The sequence below is a fragment of the Lissotriton vulgaris genome, chromosome 12 (assembly GCF_964263255.1).
Source record: "Lissotriton vulgaris chromosome 12, aLisVul1.2, whole genome shotgun sequence".
NCBI classification, from domain to species: Eukaryota; Metazoa; Chordata; class Amphibia; order Caudata; family Salamandridae; genus Lissotriton; species Lissotriton vulgaris.
The window spans coordinates 384,835,478-384,852,072 of NC_141700.1; the positions used below are offsets into that span (position 1 = coordinate 384,835,478).

At 46.3% G+C, this 16,595-nt stretch overlaps 1 protein-coding gene across 1 annotated transcript in view; it reads left to right on the forward strand.

The window, feature by feature from the left end:
- LSM14A (LSM14A mRNA processing body assembly factor) overlaps positions 1 to 15,814 on the forward strand; it is a 318,574-nt gene extending 302,760 nt beyond the window's left edge. Inside the window, exon 10 of the mRNA XM_086945147.1 lies at positions 13,955 to 15,814. Within this exon, the coding sequence (XP_086801273.1) occupies positions 13,955 to 13,978 (24 nt within the window). The 3' untranslated portion in view covers positions 13,979 to 15,814. The remainder of the gene's footprint in view (positions 1 to 13,954) is intronic.
- The last annotated feature ends 781 nt before the right edge of the window (positions 15,815 to 16,595 follow it).

Sequence of the window (16,595 nt, forward strand, 5' to 3'; positions counted from 1 at the left end):
GTTGACTCCTTTGGAGTCGCAGCATATTTCCCCTCTCCAAGATGGCGCATATGGTGGAATAGTCCGTCGTTGATGTTCATAAATAGAGAAGGGAAGCAGAGTTCCCGGTAAACGCGTTTTGATGTCGGCACGTATGTGAGAGACGACCAACAGCGGAGGGAAGTGAAGGAGACGGCTACACTATTTCAGAAGGTATACACGCGTTTGAAGGCAGTTTTTAGAGGGTTTTGTTTGATTGGTATACTCAAAGATCATTGAGTTTGATGTCGGTATCTGTGTTCACAGAGCCGGTTGAAGTTTGTACGCGAACGAAGTTGAGAGAACAGAGCCGATTGCTTTACTTGGTTTACACGTCTGAATTTAGGTAAGAACGGATAGATGCATTGTTAGTAGAGAATCTGAAACAACATTTTGAGATCCACAATACTAAGAAGCGTTTTGTGTTTTCATTAGGAAATTGTCCCGGTCATCGTTGGATGACGTAAGCATTGACTTTTCATTTGTTTCAGTGTTCACGAACTGGTGTGGTGTTGGGTTTTATATGTTTACCATTATATTGATTTGAATGGTGTTCTTTTAAAAAAAAAATGGAAAACCCAGATGACAACACAAATGAATTGAGTTTTAGTATACTTGTTTTCTACAAACTCATGTTAGATATAATGCTGAATATTGTTTATATATTGATTTTTTAGATTAACTAGGCTCCTGAAGAAGGGCCAATCAGCGGCCCGAAATGCATTGAGCCAATAATGGACAACTAAAGAATCTGTTGGAATTAATTGACAAGAATGTACCTTGTGTATTATGATTCATATGATTTGATGTATATATGTGATCTACTGTTGGAATATCATGTGAAATATTTTGAGAAGTTTTTCTTTGTGTGGTATTAAAATCTGAAAGTAAGATTGAGAAATGGTTTAAAAGTTGTTAAACATTACATAGAAAGTTGGGAGTAACCAAAGCTATAGTGCATAGTGGTAGAGTCCCACGGGCTCGAGTTAGGTAGGTTTAAGTAAAGGTACGGGTAAGACAACCGTACTACCACAACAGCACGCTTCTTTAAAAGAATGTACATTCAAGGTTGCAGCTTATATAAATAAGTTTTTTGATTTTTTGATCTAAATAGGATAGTGCTTCTCCATTCAAATAAAGCTTCACTGGACAGCCAACAGTGCAAAGCGTTCTTGTCCCAGGAACGGCAGAACAAACTTCAAAATCTGGCAAGACAAACCTTAATTGTCCGAACATATGCGTCTCTTCTAGGGATGTGCTCTTCAGCGATCAGTCTAGTCCCCTTCGCAAGACTCCGGATGAGGCCACTGCAAGAGGAGATGCATTGACAATGGCAACAAATAGGAGGGTATTTAGATGATCGCATAAAAGTGACAGCCAGAGTGAAGCATGCTCTTCAATGGTGGACAAAAGAAAGCAATCTGTCTCCGGGTCTCACGTTTCTTCAGACCCTTCCGGAGTTCATTCTGACCACAGATGCATACATGGAAGGGTGGGGAGGCCATCTCCAGGACCTCCAGATTCAAGGCCGATGGTCTCATCAATATCGGCAGAAACACATCAACAGTCTCGAATTAAGAGCCATTTTCCTTTCTCTGCAAGCGTGCCTTCCGAGAATTGCAAATTCTTCAGTGCTGGTGCGTACGGACAATACCACTAGCATGTTCTACATCAACAAGCAAGGGGGAACGAGATCTCTATCTCTGTTGCAGGAAGCTCAAGAGCTGTGGGAGTGGGTTATACAATACGGCATGACTCTCAGAGAGAAGCATGTAAAGGGGGTTCAAAACTCTCTAGCCGACCATCTCAGCAGATCCCTCGCAGGTTGCCACAAATGGGAACTGGAACAAGAACAGGTGAACAAGATATTTCAGAGATAGGGCACACCAACTCTAGATCTATTTGTGACGCAACAGAACAGCAAATGCCTGTATCTGAAAGAGACATGTTAGTGATAGATTCCTTACCTTAGAATATCCCCAGGCGTCAGACTGGATCCGGAAACTTTTGCGTAGAAGTACCCTTGCGCGTCGGTAGGTGTCGCCTGCGGCTCCGCGTCCGTCGTCGGCGTCGTGGGCGCCGCGAAGTCGCCTGAGTACTTAGACGCCGCCTCCGCGTGCTGACGTTGGTTCTTCTTTTTTCCGCGCCAGCAAGCGCAGATCTGGAAAAAGCAGTAACCCTTAGTCAATTTTTGACTAACTTTTTGGGATCATTTTGATAATTTCTCGAAGTCTTACAACTCCGATCGGTGCCGTAGGGATGCCTGGTTTCAAGCACTGCGAGGATTGCGACCGCACAATGTCGGTCACGGATCCTCACCACCTGTGCCTAACTTGTCTAGGCGTCTACCACGACGACGAGGCCTGCTCCGACTGCCGGGCCCTCTCTTCAAAAGCTGGGCGGGAGCAGTCCCGCAGGCGACTTGAACTCCAGCAGTCGGCCCTGCGCCGTGAGAGGTCCCGGTCCCACGGAAGGTCGAGGGACAGGTTGCGGGCTCGGAGCCACCACAGTTCCGAGAGTCGGCACCACTCCTCCGGGTCGAAGTCGTCGTCTGGTAAGAAGCACACCGCCCACGCGGCTCCTTCGGACTCGCGGGCGTCGCGTCCCGCTCCAAGCGGTCCCGATGCCGCCGGCGCCTTCGGGCCCGGTGCCGCGGGACCCCACTGGACCTTTTTCGGGATCTGGATCATCGCCGGTGGACCTTACAACCCCCCTTGGCGTCGGTCTGTCAGGTGTCGCCTCCGGCGCCGTCCTCGGGCGGCGCCGCCCCCAATGCCTCCTTCGCTCCGGTTCCGACGTCGGAACAGCGCCGCTGGGCGCTGTTTCGACGGCGTTTAGAGATTTTCACTTCTATGAACCGGCCCAATTGATTGAAAACCCTGAGTATCAGGAGATGGGTGATGAGGAGGATTGAGCGGGGTCTGAGGACCCTCTGACCAAGGAGTGTCAGTCTCAAGAGGACTGGACAGGGGAACTTGGGGAGGCCAGTGGCCTGGACACCTCTCCAGACACTGGTTTTGTCTCCCCTCCTACCGTGGCTACGGAGGAGGGGGCAACCTCTAGTGTGGTGTTGATGAGGGCTGCCAAGGCCTTGGACCTTGAGCTCCCCGTCGCGGCCGTGAGGACTAACCTCCCCACAGAGGTCCTTAAACCGCAATCAAGCTCGGCCGAGCCTCTGCTGCCCTTTAATGAGGCCTTGACCGACGTTCTTTTGGGCACTTGGTCCAGGCCCGCTACGGGTTCGCCCGTAGATAGGAACATGGCCAGACGCCACCGCCCGGCCCCGGGCGAGCCATGTTTCCTGTCCACCCACCCCACCCCAAGAGCCTGGTCATCCAGGCCTCCAATTCCCAGACCGCATTCCCGTCGGCTCCGCCGGACAGGGAATCCAAGAGGTACGAGCAGTACGGAAAAAAGATATTCTCCTCCCTTAGTCTGGGACTGCGGTCTTCCAACACCGCATGCCTCTTGGGCCGCTACACCCACTCTCTGTGGGAGACTGTTGCGGAAGTGCTGCCAGAGTGTCCGTTGGAGGTACGGGCCAAACTCGGCCAAGCCCTTGTGGAGGGTCGGGATGCAGCCAAATATTCCATCTGGTGTGGGCTGGATACCACCGACTCACTAGGTAGAGCGATGACAACGACGGTGGCGGTTAGACGCCACGCCTGGTTGAGGTCCGCCAACTTTTCGGCAGATGTCCAAAACACTCTGATGGACATGCCGTTTGATGGCCGTCGCCTTTTTGGCGACAAGGCAGACCACGCGCTTAAGCGCTTTAAGGACTCCAGGGCTACGGCCAAGTCCTTGGGCCTCTCGGCCCCGCGCCAGCAAACGGGTGCCTTTCGCTCCTTTCGTGGCAAAGGAAGGGGTGCCCCCCCCACGTGCCTCCAGCCACACGCCGCAGACTAACATCCAGCACGGTGGCGGCCGTGAAAATCGCCGTGGAGGCGGTCGGGGACAACGGCGATGCCAGTCCACACCTTTCCCCGCAGCATCCGCCTCTAAACCCTCCTAGTCCGTGATTCTCGGCCCGTGTAATGCCAGTGGGGGGCAATGTTCGCCATCACCACTCTCACTGGCGCACTGTCACTTCGGACAGGTGGGTGCTGCAGATCGTCCGGAGGGCTACTCTCTCCCCTTCGAGACGACCCCTCAAGCCATGCCACCGCAACACCACCGCGTATCGGGGGATCACTTGCAGTAGGAAGTTTCGGCCCTCTTGGCCAAGGGGGCCATCGAGCGCGTTCCTGGGCCAGAAGTAGGACGTGGTTGCTACTCCCACTACTTTCTGGTACCCAAGAAGGGCAAAGGGGGCCTACGCCCTATCTTGGACCTACGTAACGTCAACTGCTTCCTCCGGAAGGAGAAGTTCAAGATGCTGACTCTGGCTCAGGTCTTAGCTGCCCTGGACCCAGGAGACTGGCAGGTAGCGTTGGACTTGCAGGACGCTTATTTCCACATCCCCGTCCTGCCGGCCCACCGGCGTTACCTGCGGTTCACGGTAGGCCACAAGCACTTTCAGTTTACTGTGCTCCCCTTCGGCCTTACCAGCGCCCCACGGGTGTTCACGAAGGTGATGGCGGTGGTCGCAGCTCATCTGCGCAGGTTAGGGGTTTCAGTCTAACCCTTCCTCAACGACTGGTTGTTGAAGGCGGGCTCGCCCCAGACAGTAGTCGGCCACCTCCAGACAACGGCAGACCTCTTGCACCAGCTGGGGTTCTCCATCAATGTGCCGAAGTCGCACCTGTGTCCCTCTCAGAAGCTCCTTTTCATCGGAGCGGTTCTCGACTCTGCGCAGTTTTGGGTTTACCCACCTGAACAGCGGGTTCGGGATATACAGGCACTGATTCCAATCTTCCAGCCTTTATCCCGAGTTTCGGTCAGGTTGACGCTGCGGCTTCTGGGGCTGATGGCTTCCTGCATCCTTCTGGTGCATCACGCCCGGTGGCGGATGCGGGCTGTGCAGTGGGACCTGAAGTTTCAGTGGGCCCAGCATCAGGGCAACCTGTCCGACCATGTCCTGATCTCGGAGGGCACTGCGAGACAGCTGCAGTGGTGGCTCACGGACCGAGATTGGGTCAGCGGCAGACCCCTCCCCCTTCCCCACCCGGAGCATGTAGTTGTGACGGACGCGTCACTCCAGGGCTGGGGACGCCACATAGAAGAGGCGGAGATCAGAGGCCTCTGGTTTCCAGCGGAGTCCCGGCTCCATATCAACCTTTTGGATTCGTCTCGCACTGAAGGCATTCCTCCCCTCTATCCGAGGGAGTGTAGTGCAGGTGTTCCCGGACAACACAACCGCCATGTGGTACTGCAACAAACAGGGCGGGGTGGGGTCGTGGACCCCCTGCCAGGAGGCTCTGCGCCTCTGGCAACGGCTGGACCATCAGGGCGTGACTCTGATGGTTCAACACCTGGCAGGTTCTCTGAACGCCAGGGCGGACAAACTCAACCGCCGGTGCATGATGGATCACGAATGGCGTCTGAACTCTGACGTGGAGCAAGGTCTCTTTCTGCAGTGGGGAGAGCCTTGGTTAGATCTATTCGCCACCGAAGAGAACGTGCAATGTCATCAGTTCTGCGCGTTGGAATTTCCAAGGCCGCACTCGCTTGGAGACGCTTTTCGTCACGAGTGGAGTTGCGGTCTGTTGTACGCCTTTCTGCCTATACCACTTCTGCCCAGAGTTCTGAAGAAGATCAAGCGCAACCGGGCACAAGTCATCCTTGTGGCTCCGGACTGGGCAATGAAGGTACTGGTATCCCGAGGTACTCAGTATGTCAGTCGATCCCCCGGTTCGTCTGCCTCTTCAGGAGGACCTTCTGTCGCAGCAGCAGGGGACGGTCCTCCACCCGAACCTGTCCAGTCTCCACCTCCATGCTTGGAGATTGAGCGGCGACAGTTGAGGCCATTTGACTTGCCTCCTGAAGTCTGTAACATCATTCTGGCAGCCAGGCGTCCCTCCACAAAGTCTGTATACGCCTGCAGGTGGAACAGATTTGTGGCATGGTGCACAGCAAAGGCTGTGGATCCCCTCAATGCCCCTCTTTCTGAGGTTCTTCTCTTTCTTCTTTCTCTTGCCCAGCAGGGCTCTGCTGTGGGCACTATCAAGGGCTACCTTTCTGCTCTTTCAGCCTTTTTGAGGCTGCCTGATAAACAAAGAAGGTTGAAGTCCCCTATAGTTAATCGTTTCCTGAAAGGCATCACACATACGTTCCCTCCTGTTCCTTTTGTGATGCCTCAGTGGGACTTGAACTTGGTTCTTACTTTTCTGATGTGCGCTCCCTTTGAGCCACTTCACAACTGTCCTCTTCGCCTTCTCACTTTGTAGACTGCCTTCCTGGTAGCCATCACCTCTGCCAGGAGAGTGAGTGAGCTCCAGGCTCTATCCTGTAAACCTCCTTTCCTTTCAGTCCATCCAGACAAGGTTGTGTTGCGGACAAGGCCCTCTTTCCTACCCAAGGTAGTCACGGCCTTCCACATTGGGCAATCCATCACCTTGCCCACCTTCTTTCCGCCTCCGCATCCCTCGAGAGAAGAAGAGAGCCTCCACCGTCTGGACCCAAAACGTGCGCTTTCGTTCTATCTGGACCGCACACGCCAGTTCTGGGTGGATCACCAACTCTTTGTTGGATACGTGGGCGCTAAGGAGGGGAAAGGGGTGCACAAGCGGACCATCTCGAGGTGGATCATCTTGTGTATCCAGGCGTGTTACTCCTTGGCAAAGAAGGAACCCCCTGTTGGGCTGAGGGCTCATTCCAGTCGAGCCACAGAGACTACAACTGCCTTGGGCCGAGGTGTGCCCTTGCAGGACATTTGCCAGGCGGCTACGTGGGCCTCGCTGCACACGTTTGCAAGACACTATTGCCTGGATAGTCCAGTCCGGAGGGATGGCTTCTTTGGCCGTTCCGACCAGAAAGTCCTGGAGGACGGATCATTGGTTCGCAGACCCACCACCGGGATTGGTATTGCTGGGGTATCTATTCTAAGGTAAAGAATCTATCACTAACGTGTATTTCTGATGCACCAGTTACTACTTGTGTAACAATATATCTGTAAGAGACATTAGTTAGTGATAGATTCCTTACCGACCCACCCATCCTCCCCGTTCTGCGAACTGATATCTAGGGTTAAGGTCATCCCCTTTCAGGGCCCTAGTTTCAATGGCACCAGTGTTGGTTTTTAGCATAGCTCTGCGTTTCTGGCGCAGAAAAGCTGTGTCTAAGAACTGACGTCCGCACGCGGAGGCGGCGTCTAAGTACTCAGACAACGTCCTCACGGCGCCGACGACTGACGCGGAGCCGCAGACGACGCCTACTGACGCGCAAGGGTACTGCTACGCAAAAGTTTCCGGATCCAGTCTGACGCCTGGGGATATTCGAAGGTAAGGAATCTATCACTAACTAATGTCTTACATATATATCGTTACACAAGTAGTAACTTGTGCATTACGCCAGCAGATTTTCTCAACGGGGTTCAAGAGGGAATGTCCTGTCCATGAGATGGTCAGGAATCTTTGCATATGCTTTTCCCCCGATACCGTTAATACCAAGGATTCTGCAAAAGATGAAGAGGGAGCATTGCACTCTTCTCCTCATTGCTCCTCGCTGGCCGAGGCAGTACTGGTTCCAAGAACTGCTCCTGCTATCTCAACAGCCTCCAGTTCGCCTCAAGCCGACACTTGCCATGTTGTCAATGGAAGGCGGTCAGATTCTGCACCCGGATCCAAAATCGCTGCACTTGCATGCCTGGCTCCTGACTTCCTAGAGTTTAAAGATCTTTAGATTTCTGCAGACTGTAGAGCAATTCTGTCTCCAGCCCGTGCTCAGAGTACTATCAGAACGTACCGTTTCAAATTGAAACGCTTTTGTTGTTTGTGCGAAGCAAATAATATCCATCCTCTTCAAGCTCCACCTGAAGATATCCTACCTTACTTGTTTTCACTAGCCAAGGCGGGTCTAGTGTTCTCTTCTATTAAAGTACATCTTGCCGCCATATCCCGATTCAGAAGAAGCTCCAACAAACCTTCACTATGTTCTTCCTCACTGATAAAGCAATTTCTGAAAGGGTTGTTTCGAGCCTTTCCGCCAATTCGACTACCACCTCCCGAATGGGATCTCAATATTGTCTTGTCCCAGTTAATGAGAAGGCCTTTCGAACCTATTCATACAGCTGAATTGAAGTTTTTAACCTGGAAAGTGGCTATTTTACTAGCTCTCACTTCAGCCCTGAGGGTGAGTGAAATTCAGGCTTTCACCATTTCGTAACCTTTCCTTCATTTCTCTAAGGACTAAGTCCCCTTGAGAACAAATCCAAAATTCATTCCTAAAGTACCATCACAATTTCATTCAAACCAACCGGTTAAGTTAAAGACTTTTTTCCGGGATCCTGTCACACCGGCAGAAAAGGCCTTTCACTCTCTGGATGTGAAGCGTTGTCTAAAGTTCTATCTTCAGAAAACTAAAGACATAAGGAAATCTAACCAGTTATTTATTGCTTATGGTCCAGTTGCGTTGGGACAAGCTGTGACTAAAGCAACAATAACCAGGTGGTTATCTTCAGTAATACAATTCTGTCACGAAAAAGCTAACAAGCCTTTAGCCAGAAAGGTAAAAGCACATTCCACCAGAATGATGTCGGCGTCAACCCCATTATTTGCCGAAGTCACACTGGCGGACATTTGCCTAGCTGCGACATGGAAGAGTGTCCATACCTTTACAAAGCATTACTGCTTGCAATCTGCATCACAAGATGATACAGCAGTGAGGCAAGCGGTGCTGCAGCATCTTCTTCATTAAGGTTAGACTTTTAAAGGTCTCTCATATTCTATTCATGACATAAGAGCATAATAAACTGTAATATTTTGCTTGTCAAATACTGTTTAAATATGAAATGTTATCTGAATATCATACTTTCTTTTTAGAAGGTTTTCTGCATTTATGTATTTTTTACTTTTCTAGTGCTCTATAACCTTCCGGATGAGTGGGGATATATAGATTTACGCTTTGTCTCCCACCTTCCACAAACAACAGATATGGGTTTACTGCTTGCTATTCTGATTCAGGCATGTGAATCTATGAAAGATACCCCAATACTAGATAAGAAAACAAGTTACTTACCTGTAACTATGGTTATTCAGTATTGGTATCTTTGATAGATTCACATGCACCCACCCTCCTCCCCGGCAGAACAGTTCTTTATTAGGGATACATACTTCTCACTTGTGCTGGGAAAATCTGACGAGAACTGCCTCTGCTGGGAAGGTTCTAGAGGGTGCTGGAAGCTGATTGGTTGGGACTACTTTCAGTTCTTTTCATATAATGAGGTAGATAGGCTGCTATTTTTTGGGCCTTTAGTCTTGTCAGCCTACTACAGATTATTCTAAGGCACTGCTTTTGTATATATAATTACAGTGGGAATCCCGCCGTGGCGACGGGGAATGATTCAGGCATGTGTATCTATGAAAGATACCAATACTGGATAACCGTAGTTTCAGATAAGTAACTTGTTTTCTTATTGTTCTAGGGTTTATCTCCATATTATGGGATGGTTTACATTTTCTTTGAAACAGCGTTGTTTTCACCTAGCTTCTGAACTCTAAATTGTTCCTGTATGCTTAGAATATAGGCTGGAAGTGCATCCTAGAGCTTGGCAACTTATAATGAGAAAGCCGCACCTCCCATGGAATTCTTAAAGTAAGGTGGTATGACTATCTGTGATGTAAGCTTGAAGATTAGGGTTTTTTAACTTAGAGTTTTTGTATATGATACACTATGAAGAAAGCTGAGAGGTGATTAAATCCAATCTTGTCCTAAAATTGCACCCTGTATATGCAAACGTTCCTGACAGCTAAGTATGTTGGTTCTTTTCACTATGAACCTGACCAGTATACGTTTTTAGCCTACATATTGAAGCCACTGTAGTTAGCAATGTTGCATTACGATGCTTCTGGAGTAATGCCCAACAAAACACAAGTAATGAAACACTAAACTAGAGCAAACTAAGTTGGTAACCAAAAGGGAATTGATGGCAAGTTAGATAATTTAGTTACCAGAAAGTGTGGAAACACTGTAAAAGAAAATATTTACATACCTGTTACCACTTGTTTGCATTTTTGTTTCTCATTTGATCAGCTACTGGTCTTGGCAGCCGTTGTGCTATGCCCGCTAGAGGGTCAAACTGAGCGGATCATTTCCTGATGGAGTGCCCAGCATTAGAGAAGACTGCTAATTGTGATCTCATGTTAAGAGCTAAGAATCTGTTATAATCTCAATCGAAGTTCTCAGACTAACCACTATTGATTCTTCTGTATTCTTTAATACAAACCTTAGCTCTGTGTAAGCTGTTGAATGGCTTCCTGGATGTTGTGAGTTGAGCAACAAACGGAGCGAGGCACAATTGCCTTTTTAGGTCTCGCCTGAGCCAGTGCGCATGCACTGCTCTCCAAGGCTTTTTGTAAGGGCTTTCATCTGGGAACACAAGCTGGTGTGTGTATATATATTTTTTTTTGGCTTCCACGTTATTGGCCTTTGCATGCTTCTTTCTAAGAAAGACAGCGTGCAATTGGCCAAAGGCAGGTGTATGGCCCGCCTTCTCTCTCCCCTGGCCTAGGGAGCTCCTGACCGAGCAGGGCCCCCGCACTGTGCCTGCTGCATTCCTTAAATTATTTGTAGTACGCACACCATTGCAGGCTTTTTTCTTTTTCAATGGCTCTCCTAAGTGCTGCATCTTGATGACTACAGCTGAAAGTGAATATAGTGAAGCATAGAACATCCAGCTATGTTCCACTGACATATTGTTTGTGCTGGAGGAATGCCGATCGCGTTATTGAACGTCTTTCATTTCTCAGCGCTGGATGAACCCCGATCGTGTTATCGAAGATCTCCATTTCTCAGCCTGACTATAATTTATCGAGCGGAAAAAAAATCTTGATATACTTCCACTTTTGGGTTGTCTTTATGCGCGTTTCACAGTTTCGGCGCGTACAACACAATGTGTATATACAACCTAATTTTAAGTGTAAAAACTGATAAAGCCTTTGTTTACAGTGTACTCCCTAAGGTCGGGCATCATAAATACAATATTTCCCAGAATAAATTTTTCCGAGAACACTGAGAAAATTGTTAGTCTGAGTTATTTCCATCAGTTCACGTCTAACCCCCAACAAATTGTACCCCCATCTAAGGCATCCGAGTGCCCCCATGTTTGAAAAATAATTCTGCTCAACTTGGAACGTAGTCAAACTTGTGGCGCCACATAAATTAGTATGACAGTTGCGCACAGGACAGATGGGCAATTAGTTTTGTTTACAAAATCTCGAATACGACATTCACAGTTCCAAATTATTTGGACAATAAACCTCTTTCTCTCCAAGCTACTTCTAGAAAACACCAGTATCTCCGTGTTTCCAACAGAGCCGCCAGATTGGAAGGCTTGACCTGGTACTTTCCACTGTAGCCTCTTCTCCGCTGCCAAAAGTTCCGGTTGAGGATACTGGGTATTTTGTTTTTCACTCCTTTCAAGGGGTCTATAGTGGGAAGTGCATCCGTTGTTCTTGCTCTCTGTGCAGTCATGTTTCCTCTTGCTAGAGGTGCTCTCTCGCTGTCTGGTAAGGACAGGGTGACATCTGTGGACACGTTCATTGTGGTGCTTGAAGTCCAGACTGTTGCTGTTATTTTATCTTTCCCGACACACGTGATATGCTTTCGGGGTTTCGCTTCTCTCAGTGCAGACTCACTCTCCGTTCTCAGTGGCAGAGTATACTTTATGCAAACATGTTAATAGGAAATGAGTACATTTGCATAACTGCAGTTTTTAAATGTTGTGTAACAAGTATTTTTTTATCAGCGTTGTAGAGATGAAGTCCAAAGGCTAACCTGCTTCCTGTATAGAGCTAGTTATTGTCAGACCACTGAATGAATGAATAACTTTGTTTGGTTACTCAAAACCATTACATTAAAACCAAAATACAAAATTACAAAAGTTAAAACCAGAAGTGTATCAGCGGGCAAGTCTGTATGATGGTTCCCAGGACACTGGTAGGCACAAGAAATAGGGTTCATAGTAGGACGGACGGCCCAGAGTGCATCTGCAAAGTCTCTATTCATATGTGCCCTGGATGGCCATCAGCTTAGACCGTGTCTGTTGGATGAACTTTCCAAATGAGGCCATCAGTTTTACTGTGGTCAGTGTATATAGTTGGTAAATCGCCTCCTTTGCGGTGCTTGACCCCACTTGTCTTAAGATAGGCCTGAGGTAAAGGCTGCGTGCCGCACCCAGGGCCGGGCAACATAGTAAAAGATGGGCCAATGACTCGCGTTTGTAGTTACAGAGCCTACATTCCCGGGCTCCCGATCCAGCCTCTTCAAAGGCATATAGTTCTTTGAGGGGCAGGGGGTGTAGTCTGTAGGCTAAAATCTTGTGAAGGGCCGAGCGGCCCACGGCCTGCGTAAGATGGTGTTTAGGATTGTACACAATGTGCGGCAGGCATAGGGACTCGTGAAAATCTCTTTTTGCCAGTGACTCCAAGTCCAGTTACTGGGAGAGGGCGCGTACTTGTTTTTTAATCACGTTTTTAATTGCCGTGTAGTTGACGAGTTCGGGGTCCCAAGACTCTGTGGCAAGGTTGAGAAGGTTCTTTGCCGCGTTGAAATTGGCTGACCAGGGATTCCCAGGTTCCGTAAAGATGTTTCAGAACTGCCTTGAGTGTATTGTCATGTGCCGCTGTTGTGAGATAGTATTATTTACTTAGGGCAGACCACTGACTAATTTCATATACATGTGTACTATGCCTTGTTGCACCAGCCCCACTGCTTGTAAAACTCTTCTGACATTTCTAAGCTGGCTTTGTTCCCAAAAGATGAATTCTACGTTATAGTGTTACTGAAAGGACCTTCTATCCTGCACCTGTTAAAACCTGTAATGTCCTTTGCGTGCCAGAGGTAAGTTGTGCCCTTGAGCATGAAGATCACCTTACTAACGAAAAATGCAGGGTTTGTTAACTATCCCTCCAGGTCTTCACTTGCACCCAGACAGGCTCCTGATTTCTATTTTGAAACATTTGACAACAGTTTGTTACTAATTTGGCTAGTTCTGATGTGGCCACCGCGAACAAGTAACAATGACTGATATTTTTAATATAGCGATAGATAATGCACTCCTGCCATGTGTAACCACTTATCTGTTGCTTCCCCTATTTAATGGTAGTCTTTGTATATAATGTTGTCTTCGTTTGTATAAAGGTAACAAAAATGCGTAACACTTTCTATTAGAACTTTTCAACATAATGATCAGCAGCCACAATGCTCTCAAACATAGCCAAAATTTCTGGCTAAACACACAAGGTCCCAAAGGAGAGACCTATTGGCTATGCAATGAGTGCCTCAAAGGAGAAAACATAGTTCTCTGTCTTCCAATGTGATTGACTTGCTACAATCACCGGTAAAGTTTAGAGATTTAGTACTTTCTAATCCTTAATAATTGTGTCTCAAAACTATCATCCCTCGAATCAGTGAGACTATTGAAGGCCTTCTAAAAGAAAATGTTCCTTTAAAATTGGCAAGTTGCGTACATTGATTGTCAGAAGGTGGGTAAAATCCCTTTTTGTCTGTAGGTTGGTCATCTCGCTAAACCTACATTAGTCTATCGCAACTCTTTACTTGCGCGAACTGTCTTGGAATGTGCACCATGTATTCTGTATGATTGCACTTGTGTTTTAAAAGCAATTTGTGCAAATCGCTTTATGTAGAACGTAATATTTTATTGTTTGATTCCTCTCACCCAAGAAATTCTACTGCAATTTGCAACCTTTGACACTGTGACCAGATATAGAGTCTGGATTCATTCATAATGTTTTATGAGAAACACAATTGCGATCATTAATATGCAAGTTTTAATAAATGCTTCATTTATCGCCATGTTTTTTCTTTTTTCTTTTAGAAAGACAACAAAGTTGCTGCATAGCCTCCTTAGAAACTGGTTACACAATTTTTTGATGTTCATGGTCCAGAAGATTTTGATTCAATCTTTATGAAGAATGAAGAAGTTACCTTGCTGTAAACCTGTCACCAGCACTAGGGTGTAACTGCTTAGCGTCAAAAGTTTGAAATGCAGTTATTTTTTTTAAAGGCCATCTTTGAACATGTTGAGCATTACATTTATTTAAAAGGCTGAAGGATAGGTAATTTTCTTATGTATAGTAAAATGGAAAAAAAAATAAAGCAGTACTTCGATGGAGCTAAGTATTTTTTCATCACTATGAAGATTTTTCTTATTAAATTGTATTTGATAATTGCTGCAAGTTATGAAAGACAGTTGTATGTGGAAAGCCGTCGATACTGTGAGTTTGATCCATTGTTTTTTTTTGGGGGGGGGGGGGCGGGGGGGGATCCTGTAATATCCCTTTTGAAATTCTTGTATTTTGTCAACTTTTTTGGGTGCTTGATAAGTAGAGTGCTTGCTTTGTGAGAGTCTACATTGCACAGTTATTGTTTCTTAGGCAAAGGATTTTTTTTTATTTGTATAGTTGTAAAATTGCATTATATCCCATTGCCAAAGAAACATTAAGAACTTGTATAGCTGTATAAAAAAGGAATAACTATTTTTTTCTGTTTTAAGAGTAATAATTTTTAGTCTGCAAACATGCTGACGTTACTGCAAAAGTTAAAATGCTAAAGAACGGCTGTAAGTTTTCCTAATTAGCTTTTTCATGCTTTAAATTGGTTTTGGATTTTATTTGGAGTCCTGAAGCACTGGCTTGCCGTTTAATAAACAAAACTGGATTTACTCTGTTATTCAGTGCAGGAACTCGAGTTTGTGATTTCTGGCATATCACAGGATTCGTCCAAATAAAGAGAAGCTTTCAGATTGAGAATAGAACATAGCTATTTTCTCATATAAAGGTTAGCAATTAACCATGCCTGCTGTTGAAAGCTGTAACGTCTAGGAGTGGGCTCAGACATGCAGTTAAAGGAGTACCCAGAATAAAAGTCATTGTCTTTATGTGTCTTTTTTTTATTTATATTTGGCATTGCTGTAATAATTTGTAGCAAAGTCTCATTAAACTTAACAAATCTTAGCTTGTTAATGTCATTTGAGAATGTATACACTGGCCAGGAAAAATTAGGTAGGATCCGACCATGAAAAGCATCGGGAATGTCTATTAGAATTGACCTGAAACATTTTGTTAAATCTGTTCAAAACTGCAGATGGTTTCATCATTTGTGTGAAGGGCACAAGAGGACACCAAAGGATCTAAAAGGGAAACAAATGTTTAACATGTTGGTCTATTAATTTTGGATTTGGAGAGCTGCACTCTTTATAATCTAGAGTGTTTGGAAATTGCCAAATAAGAACCCCTTTGACTGTATACTTTACTAAAGCACTTGAAGCAAAGTAAATTGTAATTGGTTACGACAAAGTTTTAACAACCATCAGAGTTGGCTAATACATTTTGTGTTATGCACTTCCAATTTAACAGCAACGCTTTCTGAACAGGCAAGAATCATGGAACAGTTGGGAGGGTTTCAACATATTGGCAAGGGCTATACTGTTGCAATAACTATCTATGAACTATACCGGTCCTATTTAAACACTAAAAACTGTAAATAATGCCACTAAACCGTGCTGTAAAGGTGTACATTGATGTATTCCTCAAGGGTTTGGATTTCTGATCTGAGTATTTGTACCCCAGCAGAAAACAGCATGGTGGTGTATTTTCATTGTACCTTGCTCTGTGAAAATATTTTTATTCTAAGGTAGAATAAATTGGTTCAATAAAATTGGACATTGTGAATGGTCTATTTGCGTTAGTTATTTGTGCTTTTTAATTACTGTATATAATTTATATTATATATGTGTGTTTTAGCATGTGTGGTTGTGGATACCCATCCTCTGGATACTCCTGCCATCCTGGTGTTGAAATTGGACTTTTGCAAGTTTTTATTCAAAGACATTTGAGTCTAAAGACCTGTTGACTCCTTCCTTGTTTCAGAATACATCGGCACAACAGCTCCATCATAAATTGTTTTCTTCTGCCATCAGGCTCTGGGTGCTACTCCAAGTCAAAAGACTTATGTCCGGTTCTGTTTCGGGGACAGCTGCTCCAGATAAGAAATACAGTCTCTTGCATCAAACACCTTTGATATTTATCTCTGTTTACATTGAATGTTCTCAACCAGAGCACTGTCGGTTCACTTATTTGATAGACATCTAGCAGCAGATTCCTTAACTTAGAATATCCCCAGTCGTCAGATTGGATCTGGAAAAATGTTTGCAGCACGCAAATTTTTTGCAGCAGCACCTCTACGCGCTTGGGGATGGCGCCACATGACCCCACCCTGACATCCACGTACATTACGTCAGCAAGGTCATAAAAGTCCCACCGAACGCGCTGACGTCCATTTCCATCTTTTCACTGTGCAACGCGGATCCGGAGTGAGCGGTTCCTCTGGCCTGTTTTCAGGCCTCCTTTTTCGACGCTTCGCGTTGGGAACAGTGTGCAATGCCTTCAGGCTTTAAAACTGCAATTCCTGTTCGCGCCAGATGTCCCTGATGGACCCGCATCTTATTTGTATGTGAT